The sequence below is a fragment of the Balaenoptera physalus genome (genome assembly GCF_965194825.1).
Source record: "Balaenoptera physalus genome assembly, chromosome: 7".
NCBI lineage: Eukaryota > Metazoa > Chordata > Mammalia > Artiodactyla > Balaenopteridae > Balaenoptera > Balaenoptera physalus.
Window position 1 is genome coordinate 8,428,025 of NC_138886.1, and position 13,370 is coordinate 8,441,394.

At 44.0% G+C, this 13,370-nt stretch overlaps 1 protein-coding gene and 1 long non-coding RNA gene across 9 annotated transcripts in view; one reads left to right on the top strand and one right to left on the bottom strand.

Moving 5' to 3' along the window:
* The window catches only part of GARNL3 (GTPase activating Rap/RanGAP domain like 3), a 154,204-nt gene that overhangs the window by 38,096 nt on the left and 102,738 nt on the right, over positions 1-13,370 (bottom strand). For all 8 annotated transcript variants that reach the window (XM_082470056.1, XM_082470058.1, XM_082470063.1 and 5 more), the window contains 4 exons: positions 9,924-9,999; positions 9,147-9,245; positions 7,985-8,088; positions 1,274-1,382 (listed from right to left, as the gene is read on the bottom strand). In XM_082470056.1, the coding sequence (XP_082326182.1) occupies positions 1,274-1,382; positions 7,985-8,088; positions 9,147-9,245; positions 9,924-9,999 (388 nt within the window). The remainder of the gene's footprint in view (positions 1-1,273; positions 1,383-7,984; positions 8,089-9,146; positions 9,246-9,923; positions 10,000-13,370) is intronic.
* Positions 1-13,370, top strand: part of LOC309664594 — a 135,604-nt gene that overhangs the window by 33,088 nt on the left and 89,146 nt on the right. The window lies entirely within an intron of this gene.

The following is a 13,370-nucleotide window of genomic DNA, read 5'->3' on the forward strand; positions in this document are numbered from 1 at the left end:
AGTTGAGTCTGAAATAGTACCACCTCCACCAGATTTTCTTTCCTTCTCCCATTCCTCCTCCTCCCCCACCATCTCCCAGCCCCAGCTTTCCTTAGCTAGGGCTTAAAAACCATCCTCAGTCCCTCAAAGCGTTTCTACTCCTAGACTTAGTGGAAAGAATTTGCATTAATTATCGGCTTGTCCCTTTCCAGAAACAAATATGCCAAGCCTCAAATCTAAAATTCATAACAAAAGGAAATTCTAAAAATAATGATGATCTCTCCGTCACTCTGATCACTTCCCTCCCCCTCCTGGAGAAGTATTCTTTCTGTTCTACAAGAAGAACCGCTGCAGGAAGAAGGAAATATGAGTCCTACATCAGTGAACAGAGCAAGATATCACTTGTTATTAATGTGTACGTGCAATCTGTTTTCTTCCCTGCCCTCACGGCAATTTTGTGAGGCTACAGTGAACAAGTCAAAGGATGCAGAGCAATCTACTTGCAGATGCAATGAGTCACCACGGTTCTATCTCCCAACATTTTCACTGGAGTTTCCAAGGAACATGAACAACTAGACCAGAATTTATTCTGAAAAATGCCTATTAGTTGCCTTTTACTTATTATGTACAACCTGTAGGCACTACCGCTGGGTCTCACTGTCACGGCCAGGGGCCCAGAACAACGGAGCCAAGGCTGGGGGTGTGTTGGGCTGACCATGCTCATGTGCCAGGCCTGTGTGACTGAGCTGAGCTTGGACATTACCGAGAACTTCAGCAGGGCTTTGGCAGCAATATGAGCTAAAGAGGGATGAGAGGAAGCAGAGGGAAAGCAAATAAAAATAGGATTAATTCTATCATATCTCAAATGTCAAGAGATGGTAATATAGCAGCCATTCCTAGGGCTTAGAATCAACAAAGACACATTATTTTGGCTTTTTATCTTAACTTGCAAGTTTTTATACCTAAAGCAAATTTCTCAGAGGATTCACTAACTATAATTCTTCTAATTCCTTTATTATCAATGGGTGGTAGGAAGTTTCCCTCATTTCATAGACTACCTGAGGAAAGGGAAGATAGTTCCAAAGTCAAGAATTCTCTGAGAATGCGTCCATCCATTACTGCAATGGATGGAGAGAGAAAGGGAAAAATACAACACAGTGGGTCTAAGAATCTAGCAACGCAAAACAACCACAACATGCCAGTCAACCGTAACATTTGGTTTGAGGGTCATTTTAAGGCCAGTGAGGCTGAACAACAGCTTGCTAATGGGAGGGTTCACACAGGCTCAGGATACGTGTAAAGTGGGAGCGGATCATGGAAGGCTTGAAGGCAGGAGAAGGTTCCTCCCCTTCCTGGAACACGATGGTGACGATGTCATTTCCAATGTGGCGCTTCCTTTCTACCTGGATGCAAACATACAACACATCCCTTGAGAAGTTTGCTCACACACGGTACATTCACAGAGTTAAAGCACTAACTCGGCACGACAAACCCCAATGCTCACAGAGCCCAGAGCTTCAGTATCTTTGACTCCTTTCCTCCCAAATTTCACCAGCCCATCTCCCGGCTTCCCTAGCCTTCTCCTCCCCTCCTCTCCCAATTCAGGCCTGCATTTCCTCTTGACTACCCTCCCTCAGGAGCCTCCTTAACAGCCTCCTTGCCTCCATTCTCTCTCACTTTACTGCTCTGATTGGGTTCACCTTCACTCCTGCTTCATCTCCTTAGTCTGGCATTCAAGGTCCCCAGACCAGAAGCACTGCATCAGAATTCCCTGGGGACGGGGCTCAAACATGTATATTTAAAAACATAACTAAATGCCTTCACTAGTTCTGAAGCATATACTTGGCGAGAACAATGGCCCTACCTGATCTGACCCCAGCTGACCTTTCCAAAATGATCTCCTAGACCTGTGGTCAGTGAGTCTTTTCTGTACAGGCCCAGACAGTAAATATTTTTGGGTTTGCAGATAGTACTGTCTCTTTACAACCATGTAGCTCTGCTGTCGTGACACAAAAGCAGCTATAGACAATACATAAATCAGCGGGCATGGCTGTGTTCCAGTAACACTTTATTTAACAAAACAAGCAGTACGCTGGATCTGGCCCATGGGCCATAGTTTGCCAACCCCTGTCCAAGACCTTTGTCTAATTGGCCAAACAGAATGATTCACTGTACTCCGTGGATCCCTTGTGTGTCCCCTATTCTATACAGTAAGCTCCCGAGAACAGGATCCCTATCTGATTCATATTAGATATCATTCTCATTTTGCAAATAAGGAAACTAAGGTTTAGAGATGTTCTAATAATTTCAATTCAATTCAGTTCAAAAAGATTTTTGGCAATTGTTTCTTGGATATGACACAAAAAGCACAGCCAATGAAAGAAAAAAATACACAAATTCGACTACATCAAAATTTAAAACTTTTGTACATTAAAGGATGCTATCAACAAAGTGAAAAGGCAGCCCAAAGAATGGGAGAAATATTTGCAAATCATATATCCAATAACATATATAAAGAGCTCCTACAACTCAACAACAAAAAAACAAATAATGTGATTAAAAAATAGGCACAGTACTTGAATACACAATTCTTTAAAGAAGATATACAGATGGATAATAAACATACAAAAGGATGCTCAATATACTAATTATTAGGGAAGTGCAAATCAAAAGCACAATTAGATACCACTTCACACCCATTAGGATAGCTATTAAAAAAAAAGAAAATAACCCAAATAACAAGTGTTGTTACAAATGTGGAAAAATTGGAACTTATGCATTGCTGGTGGGAAAGTAAAATATAGCCACTGCTGTGGAAAATGTTATGGTGGTTCCTCAAAAAATTAAACATAGAATTACCATATGATCCAGCAATTCCACTTCTGGGTATATACCCCAAAGATTGAAAGCAGGGACTCAAACAAATATTTGTACACCAGTGTTCTTAGTGGCAGTATTCATAATAGCCAAAAGGTGGAAATAACCCAAACATCCACCAGTGGATGAATAGATAAAGAAAATGTGGTATAAACATACAATGGAATATTATTCAACCTTAAAAAGGAAGGAAATTCTGACACGTGGTACAACATGGATGAGCCTTGAGGACATTGTGCTCAGTGAAATAAGCCAGACACAAAGGGAAATGCTGTTTGATTCCACTTATATGAGATTCCTAGAATGGTCAAATTCATAAAGACAGAGAGGAGAATGGTGGTTGCTGGGGCTGGGGGAGGGAGAAATGCAGATTTATTGATTAATGGGTACAGAGTTTCAGTTTGGGAAGATGATAAAGTTCTGGAGATGGACGGTGGGGATGACTGCACAACACTGTACTTAATGTAATTAATGCCACTGAACTGTACACTTAAAAGCAGTTAAAATTGTAAATTTTATGTTGAAATAAAAATAAGTAATTTTTGATGTATCAACTGATGAGTGGATAAACAAAATGTGGCAGGTATCTAAAAAATGGGAAATTATTCAGCAATAAAAAGAGATGAGCTACAGATACAGGCTACAGCATGGATGAAACTTGAAAACATGCTAAGTGCAAGAAGCTAGTTACAAAAGACCACATATTATGTGATTTCATTTATATGAAGTGTCCAGAATAAGCAAATCAAGAGAGAAAGCAGATTGGTAGTTACCAGAGACTGGGCAGTGGTGGAGTGGGGAGTAATGTCTAAGAGGAGAGGGGTTTCTCTTTGGGGTAATAAAATATTCTAGAATTGATCTTGGTGATGATAGTTGAATAACCTTGTGAACATACTGAAGTGGGCAAATTGTATGGTGTATGAATAATATCTCAATAAAGCTTTTATATGTATATTTTTGTTTATTATTATTATTTTTAGATTAATTTATTTTTATACAGCAGGTTCTCATTAGTTATCTATTTTATACATATTAGTGTATATATGTCAATCCCAATCTCGCAATTCATCCCACCACTGCCCCTCCCTTCCCCACTTTCTCCTCTTGGTGTCCCTATGTTTGTTTTCTACATCTGTGTCTCTATTTCTGCCTTGCAAACTGGTTCATCTGTACCATTTTTCTAGATTCCACATATATGCATTAATATACAATATTTGTTTTTCTCTTTCTGACTTACTTCACTCTGTATGACAGTCTCTAGGTCCATCCACATCTCTACAAATGATCCAATTTCATTCCTTTTTATGGCTGAGTAATATTCCATTGAATATATGTACCACATCTTCTTTATCCATTAGTCTGTCGATGGGCATTTAGGTTGCTTCCATGGCTTTTACATATTTTTTAAAAGTAATTATTGAGCTCCTAGTATATGCCAGGAACAAAGCAGACAAATCTCCCTGCCCTCATGGGGCGTACACTCTAGCAGGGGGCACAGAAATTACATAGTAAATATAACAAACAAGTGTACTAAATGATACACATAACGTTAGGCGGTAATACGTGCAGTGGAGGAAAGAGAGCCACGCAGGGGCCTGGGGGCGCTGGGGGAGGGTGGGTTGCAGCTTTCAATTCAGCCAGGGGTTCAGTTTAACAGCTGACATTTGGGTAGATCTGAGGGCAGTGAGTGAGTCAGCCAGAGGATACCTGGTAGGAGAGAGTTCTAGGAGAGTTCTAGGCAGAAAGAAGGGCAATGCAAAGACCATGACATGGGACAGTATCTGGTGACTCTGGGGAACAGGAAAGGAAGCCAATATGACTGGGAGGGAGGAAATAAGAAGAGCAGTGGGCGATGGGACCAGAGAAGGAACAGAGGTCACGCAGGGCCTTGCAGGCCACTCTAAGGATCTGGCTTTGACTCTGAGTGAAGCAGGAGCCACAGTTTGGGAAGAGACTGACGTGCATTTTAAAGGATCACTCTGGCTGGAGGATTGAGAAACAGTCTATCAGGGCACCAGGGTAAAAGCAGGGAGGCCAGAGAGGAAGCTACTGCAATAATCCAACAAGAGGTGATGGGGCTCAGAGCTGTGTGGTAACAGAAGTGTGAAGAGAGTTTAGGTGTCATCTGAAGGTCGAGCCAACAGGATTTCCTGACAAACTGAAAATGGGATGAGACAGAGAGGGGTCAAGAATGATTCCAGAGTCATTTTGCCCCAGAAACTGGAAGAACAGAATAGCCATCAACAGAAATAAGAACGACTGCAGGAGGAACAGGTCTGGAGGAGAGTCGGAGTTCAGCTTTGGAAAGACTAGGTCTGGGACATCGAGCCCAGGGGAGGTGTCGAGAAGGCTGCATATCTGGTCTGGAGTTCCCATGAGGGCTGGCTGGAGCTGTAAGTTTGAGTGTCAGCAGCATATAAAAGCTATTCAGAACCATAAGACTGGATGAGATCATAAAGGGACGAATGAGTGTAGAAAGAGAAGGGAGCCGAGAACCGAGCCCTGGGGCTGGCAGCACACACGGGGTGTCCAAGATCACAGAGCTAGCTTGTGACAGAGCTAGGGCTTGGCCCAGATCCGGCTGATCACAGAGCCTGTGCTTTCATCTGGTCCTAGGTGCTGCTGTCGGGGTCTGGAATGCTGGGAGACTGGATGTTAGGGGTGCAGACATCACAGGATGTTAGGGAGAAGATGAGTCTCAGAGAGCCAAGCAACTACACCCCCTCCCCTGCCCCCATTGTGGTTTGGTCTGGTGATGGAGGAGAGAGATGAAGGAGTTAACTGTAATACCAGAACCTACAAAATCTTTGTGAAAGTTTGTTTCTTTACATCAGATTTGGGATGTGGCTCGGACTGTTCCACTAGCATTCTAGATGCCAGGAGGTCAAAAAGCCACCAAGATTTTATGAGCCACGTTGGCCTCTGACTTTTGACCATTACCCTAGGCCCCCAAGAAACCATGACAGGTTCAGAAGGAGGCTTGCAGTTAGTGGTCCTTCTCTGCTCTCCCACAATCAGGCACCAATAAGGTTCACCGTCACTGTGCATTTCTTTGACTCTTCCCACCTGCTTTATCTTCCTGGTAATAGAGACAAGTTTTCTACTTGTGATTTTCTTCATATCTACTGATGCTGGGCAAGTGGAGGACCCTAGCACTACCCATGGAGCCGGCCAGGATGTTGAGCACACCAGGGTCCATCTGGGAATATTTCAGTTCTCCTGGTAAGCGCGTTACATCTTAATGTGCTAACAGCCCCCTCAAAAAGATAAGATTAATGACTTAGGACTTCCCTGGTGGTGCAATGCTTAAGAATCTGCCTGCCAGTGCAGGGGACATGGGTTCGAGCCCTGGTCTGGGAAGATCCCACATGCTGCGGGGCAACAAAGCCCACACGCCACAACTACTAAGCCTGTGCTCTAGAGCTTGCGAGCCACAACTACTGAGCCAGCATGCCACAACTACTGAAGCCTGTGCGCCTAGAGCCCGTGCTCCGCAACAAGAGAAGCCACCGCAATGAGGAGCCTGCGCACTGCTCAGTGGGGGCTAAACGAAGAGTAGCCCCCACTCGCCGCAACTAGAGAAAGCCCACGTGCAGCAACAAAGACCCAACACAGCCAAAAACAAATTAAAAAAAAAAAAAAGATTAAAGACTTGGGTTGGGTGAAGGTTGAACTGTCACATTGCTTCCTCTTGTCTCTGGCTAATGCCCTTATCTGTCACAGGACATGGGCAATGTTGGTGAATGTACAGGGCTGAAAATGTCGGACGGAGTTGGGGGAGGAGGAGGATTGTAAAATACTTCAGTGGAAGTTTTTCGCTATTATTGTTGAGATGTAAGAGGTCAACCCAATTCATGACGATTGGGAAGGCCAGCTTGGTCTCTCTTCTCCATGTGATCCCAAGATCCTAAGAGCTTCAGCTCCTAAGAGGTAATGTGATCCCAAGATCCTAAGAGCTTCAGCTCCTAAGAGGTAGAGACAGCCTGGTAGCACTAACATAGGTCACCTCAACCACACGAGGGAAGACGCCTTGCAGAAAGTAACTCTTAGCCACTTAAGCAGGTTTCCTGGGCCGAGGCACTTTCTGCTTCCACCTGTCCTTTACCAGTTAGCCTTCTAAAATCAGAACAAGCTTAAAACCTCCAATGGGTCTCCACTGCCTATAAGACAATTCACCAGCTCCTTATTCCAGGCCCCAAACCACCAGACAGAACGAGCTCTTCCTGACCCCCCTCACCCCCACCATGTCCCCAAAGCACCGCTATGTCTCATGACAACACCGCCATGTTTTAGCCCAATGATCTGCATTGTGTCTTTCCCCCTCACTGAAGTCTTACTGAAATATGGATTATAAGTGTTCAGAAAAAAGCCCTTTTAGCCCATCACATACCCTCTCTAGGTTCGTATTTTTCACAAATCTTTGCTGAACAACTGTCCATTCATATTTGTGATATTTACTTATACAGATGCCTTCAGTGTGTAAAAAAAGGGACAAGAATCGAATAAAAAGGTAAATTGAACCCCCCAAATCCTTCAAAAATCAGCAGCATGTATCGTTGTTATATCTAGATTTCATCAAACTGGCAAGTTTTCTCCTGGAGATGGCTAATCTCTGGGGTGGGTGAGGAGTGTTCTCAGGTAGTTTTTTCCCCGACAGGGCACAGGCCATGTAGACGCTCAGTGTTAACCTCCTGCATTAACCTGAAAAAACACTTGCAACCATTCCTCAGGAAACATAGTGTTACGTCTTGGAAAAAATCTCATTCTGACAAGACACAAGGCACATGGACAGAAGTCACAGAGAAAAGGCCACGTATATGCAAGATAGTCCCTCAGGAGTGTAGAAAACCACACTCACACAAAGGCACACACACACACACACACACGTCCACACAGACGTGTACATGCACCACTGCCTCTGATCCTTTATTTCCTGATCAGTGAGGGTAGTTCTTCCTACGGCTTGTTGAAAGTTCAAATAAACAGACTGTAACAACATCCCCAAAATTGGTGCCTGAAGTTCAGCTCATGTATTAACATCCATAGTCTCTAATTCTGTGAAGTCATAGCTATGCTTTCTCCACACTGAGGTCACTGACTATCGAATGGTTTGCGTGTTCACACGTACCTGCTGTTTGTTCTCTTTGGAATATGGCAACATGGTGGAAACATGAAACATGATCTCATGCCCTTGGTAGATGGTATAAACAGAATGAATCCCCGTGGTGTCATCTGTAAAATACAATATACATTTAGTGAGCACAGAGAATTCTGAGGCCATAAGGAAATAGTCTTTATTTGCAGACTAGAGGAATACAGCACAGTTAGTACATCCCAAAGATCCTACGATTATCCACCTGAGTGGAAGCAACAGTATGGATCCCCCTCCAACTGATGCAAGGCTCCTGCCCACACGGGGGGACCTCTTCACCCCCCTCTAAGCTCGCTTGCTGTCTGATTCATGCCTTGCCTTGGAGCAGAGGAGATCATGAGAAGTCTGGGCTCAGAAGGAGAGTATGTTACAATCCCTTGCCTTCTAGTACTGCTGGTGTTCAGGACAAAATGAACACAAGACGACATACAAACAGCTATCATGTCCATAAAACAAAAGGAACTATATCCCTGGCAGCATTGTATAGTGATTCAAAGCGTGCGCTTTGGAGTTAAGACCTGGATTCGAGTTCTCATTAGCTACGCTCCTTTTGACACGTTACCTTGCCTTCTCTGAGCCTCAGTTTCTTAATTTGAAAATGGGGATGAAAACAGTGTCTAACTCCTAGGGATGTCTATCAGATTACACTGGGAAAGGGCAGTGAGGATGATGGACCTGCAGGTACTCCAGGAGTCACCACAGGCACACAGAGCTTGTCAGGGGGGCAGGGGCAGGGGGGAGCTGAGGCCTGACAACTGGGACCAAATACTTCATCCCTGCATCTGCCAGTTAAGTTACTCACAGGGCAGCTCTCACAAATCACCTAACCTTTCCGTATTCAGAATCTGTGACATGACTCCAACGTGGGTGAGATGGGGCCCCCAGAGGGTCAGGGTACCTGATTTGAAGCCTATCAAATTTAGGCCAAATGAGCCTCACATCACCTGCCTGGCTTACATCAAGGACTGTCCGTGAAGAGCAAATAAAATGACAGAAGTAAAAGTACAGGAAAAAGACTAGAAATGCTGTACAGTTATAAGACAGCGTACCCCACCTTGGGTATAAATTCAAAATCAGATGAGGCTGACTAACAAAAGTTATACAAATCACAGCAGAATGGATCAGGAAGCAACCTTACTTTTGGTGTCCAGACCTCCACGGTAGCCTGTCCAGCCCTTGAGAGTGATTGTGTCACCCAGGAGATTTAAAAATTTTTGAAAAGCGTCACTTCCGATTTCTGTAAGAAGAGGTCAAATGTGAAGAAAGTAGTGTCCACAAGTCCCCGTTTTCTAACTATGCAGTGAAATCACTTGAAAATTAACTAGGCTCCGCCGACATGTGCAGCAGGCGAACAGAATGAGAAATCGTGCTTCCCTCTTCTCGGAGACCGTACAGGAGGGTCGCAGTTCCCAGAATCCGAGGAAAGGAAAACTACGGAATTAGACTAACCAACCTGAGCGCTGCCAGACTGGGGTCACAAGGCTCTAGTATTGAAAAATGAAAACACCATTACTGCTCCCATTGATGAGAAACAGGTCTTTAATATGAAAAGTGTGAAATAACAGGAAATAGGACCATTTTATAATTCTCTCAAGCATAAAAATCCCAGAGAAAAGTCGCCTCTTTGCTCCTGAGATTATGTAGAATGAAATTCCTCAAATCCCCATGTAATTTTCCAGTTAGACTGTATCCCTGGTGCCAGTAATTTGGTGACCAATAAATATTTGCCAGATGAAGGAAACTGGGCAACTTCTTTCCTATAAAGTTTACCCTGAAAATTTACCCTTCAACTTCATAAAACTACTGGCTGTTTCTTTGCATTAAAAACTCCAACGCAACAGGCAAGTTCAGCTGGGATCATCTAAATTGCAATGAAGTGGGGCGGGGTGTCTGTTAGAAGAAAGGAGACACTCACCATTGCTGAACATGTCATCATCTGTGAGCTGCCCATCTTTGGCAAAAAGAACCCCAAACTTGAAATTCACAGAGCCCTTACAATGAGACAACAAAAGGTGCTGAATTTAATTTTCTCATCAAAGCATACACAATTATGAGATGTGCTAGTCGTTATTCAGGAACACTACAGTGACCTGAATGACTACTTGGTGGATTACTTCCTCCCCTCCATCTCAATTTTGACCAATATTAACAACAATCATTCCTTGATTTTCATAGCTTACAGAGGAAACTCTGTGCTCTTCTGTGAGTTCATTTGAAATTTCATTACTAATAATGTCTGCAGGATGCCAGGTCCATTCTGCAGCAAAACAGTGCTCAAAATAAATAGCTCACAGGAACTCACAGGACTGGCACCATCCGCTGATCAGCCCAGCAGCAGCAGTCTGGAACCTGGCGAGCTCAGTGTAATTCAAAATTTAACACAACAATCTGAGGCTGATATCTCGTGGACTCTTTTAGAAATAGAAATGGAAACTGTAGGCAACGTATTCTAAAAGCTCAGTTGCCCCAATTCCTAAAGCTATTTAATCTCAAGAACTCATAAAACAGATGTGGGGAGAAAAAGGCAATCAGGAAGTAGTTAGTACAAATGTTCAGTCTACTATCCTCAACTTTAAATGCTGGGTTAAAATCAGACTCTGTGGGAATGATAAATACCAAATGCAAGATAACAGCTTCCACAGGGAAGAGAGAGGAATGGGATCAGGGAGCTCAACTGTATTTTTAATATATACTTTTTTCTTAAATTGGGTAATAGGGTCATAGGTCCTCATTATATTGTTGTCTATACATTTTTGTGTGCCTGAAGTATTTTATAATTTAAAAAAATCTGAGGTTGGAAAAGAATCAACCTTTGCAAGGCTGTTTGATGAGGGAATTCTCAGGGGTCAGTTAAGGGGCAAAGAACAAAGGTGATTAAAACATTGCCAGTGGGTCAGAGCGGGGGATCAAGGCAGAGGGCCTGATGAATTCAGGACAGCTGGATCTGGGAGAATTAAGACTGAAAATCCAAAGATCTACGGCTGTACTTCTAAACATTTTTCTGTCCCCGATACACCTGAGGGACAGATGCATACCCATCAGTAGTAGTAATTTTCTATCTGGTGGTTTCCTCTACAGAGTGAGGAAGAGTGAGGCGGCTCCCAGGCTGGTCCCTCCACCCGGGGCTCCTCCACAGCTCCTTCTACAGAAGCTCTTGCCCACCATGCGGGTCTCAGCTCAAACATCAATTTCCGGAGAGGCCGTCCCTGATCTCCCAACACACTCCCCGCATTGTTATTCTCCGTCACGGCAGCTTATTTATTTTCTTAATAGCACTATTCACACTCTGTAATTCTTTTTATTGAGCTTGCATATTTGTCCGTTTCTACCACTAGAACTTAAGTCCTGTGAAGGAGGGAAGGTATACATCGTACTTTCCGTGGAATCTCCAGGACCCACCACTGTGCTGGGTATATTGGAGAGGGTTAATAAATATTCATGGCATAATTGTGTGCGTAATAAATGAGAAAAGAAACACAAGTGGTCAGATACAACCTATTTTTCACAAGCTGCTTCCAAATGATCACCTCTTCATCACAAACCCGTTTTTGGTAAATTTCTTAGGATTTTGTCAAGGATTTCTGTCCACTTCAGGGTTCTATGCTTTTTTGTAGCTCTTCTTTCTCTCCTTTGGGAATGTGACAGCAATCACATGTCTCTAAGACTCTGGCACCGTTTCCATTCTCAGTGGTCCCTTAACAAGCACCTACAGTAGTTTGGGGTCTGACAGATGACCCTCTTAGAATAACAGTGCAGGGACAAAAGCAGTGGTTCTCAAACTTGACCAGGCATCAGCATCACCTCGAAGGCTTGTTAAAATAAAGATTGCTGGCCCCATTCCCAGGGTCTCCAATTCCACAGGTCTGGGATAGGGTCCAAGAATTTGTATTTCTGATAAGTCCGCAGGTGACGTTGATGCTGCCAGCCCAGGGACCCCGCTTTGAGAACCACAGGGCTAGAGGAACCAACCAGCAGACGGTCAGGAGGCCCAGGATCAGGTCCAGCTGAGCTGACAGCTAGCAAGCCAAGGGCAGAAAGACTGGGTCAGTGACCGGAGCGATGAGCCATGAGCCATGAACTAACAGCCTGTTAGAACCAGTAGGGACCCTATGGTCCACTGAATCCATAGCTTTCATTTTACAGGCAGGACAACTGAAGCCCAGGGAAGATGAGACTTGCCCAAGGCTGGTACTAAGTGGATGGCAGGACTGGGGCTGGAAGTCGGGTCTTCTGACTTTCGATCCAGTGCTCTTTCCAACACAGTGGCAGAGTCTTCCCAGGATGGTTTTGAGTTGAGCGAAGCTAAGAGTTACAAGCAGAAATAGGACCCACTGCTGCCTGATCACTGGCTGAAGCTTTAAAAAGCTTTGTTGGGGCAGCTCTGTGACTGGCATCAGTACCCTTGCTGAGGGTACTCACCCACTTCAGGGGGAGGCTCCAGGAAGACTGGTGTTGCAAGGCCTTGATAAGTACTTGAAATTCCTTACGAGGTCTCATTTTGGTAATTTTGTTTCCCGGGCTTCCCAAATGATGTCAATGAATGACAGAGTTTTCTCCTATCTCCAGAAATCAAGGCATCGCTGAACAGATGCATTGTATTTTATGAGGAGATAGTTTTTAGGAGGGGCTATTTGAGGAGGGCATCATTTGATTTGGGGCTACCTGACCACCGTGGGTCATGTTTTAACGAAGTGTTGAACCTAACGTCATCAGTGCTTCATGAGGCTGGCTGCTACTTGGGGGATGGGAGGGAGTGCTCAAAGTCCCAAGACCATACCTGGGCCCCTGGAGGGAGGTGACTGGTGGAGGGAATCCGTGGGAACTGGTTTTCTCGGCACTTCAGTCCTGCTCAGACACTCACCATAGAGATAAGGTCATATCTGTAATGCCTACTTGTATGGGACTTTACATTTTTAAGTTCTAAATTTCATGAGACAAAACTCAACATGATTATAACCAATGTATAGTCACATTCTTGGGAATTAATAGTATGCTAGGAATTATATTTCTTCTGAAGAAAGTGAAGTATAAGGGGGAGACTAACGTCCCATTGATTCCAGAAGAATCTTTTGGAATCAAGAAATGATGTCCTGATTCAAAACTGGATGCCCCCGGTTGCTTGTTACTCTTATTTAGGCAATGTCTCCATATTTCTGTGATTCACATGTTCCTACACATCTGTCACCCTCTCCACGTGTGTTTACTTGGGATGACATGTTCTCTCCTGGCGGGGGCAGGGGGCGCTCTCTACACAGTGGACAAATAAAACTTGGGTTTCAGGACACCAAACAACACTTTACCAAATAGCTAACCTTTCAGAAACATCACTAGTATTGTTTACTATTTTTTTCCCTGCCCATCT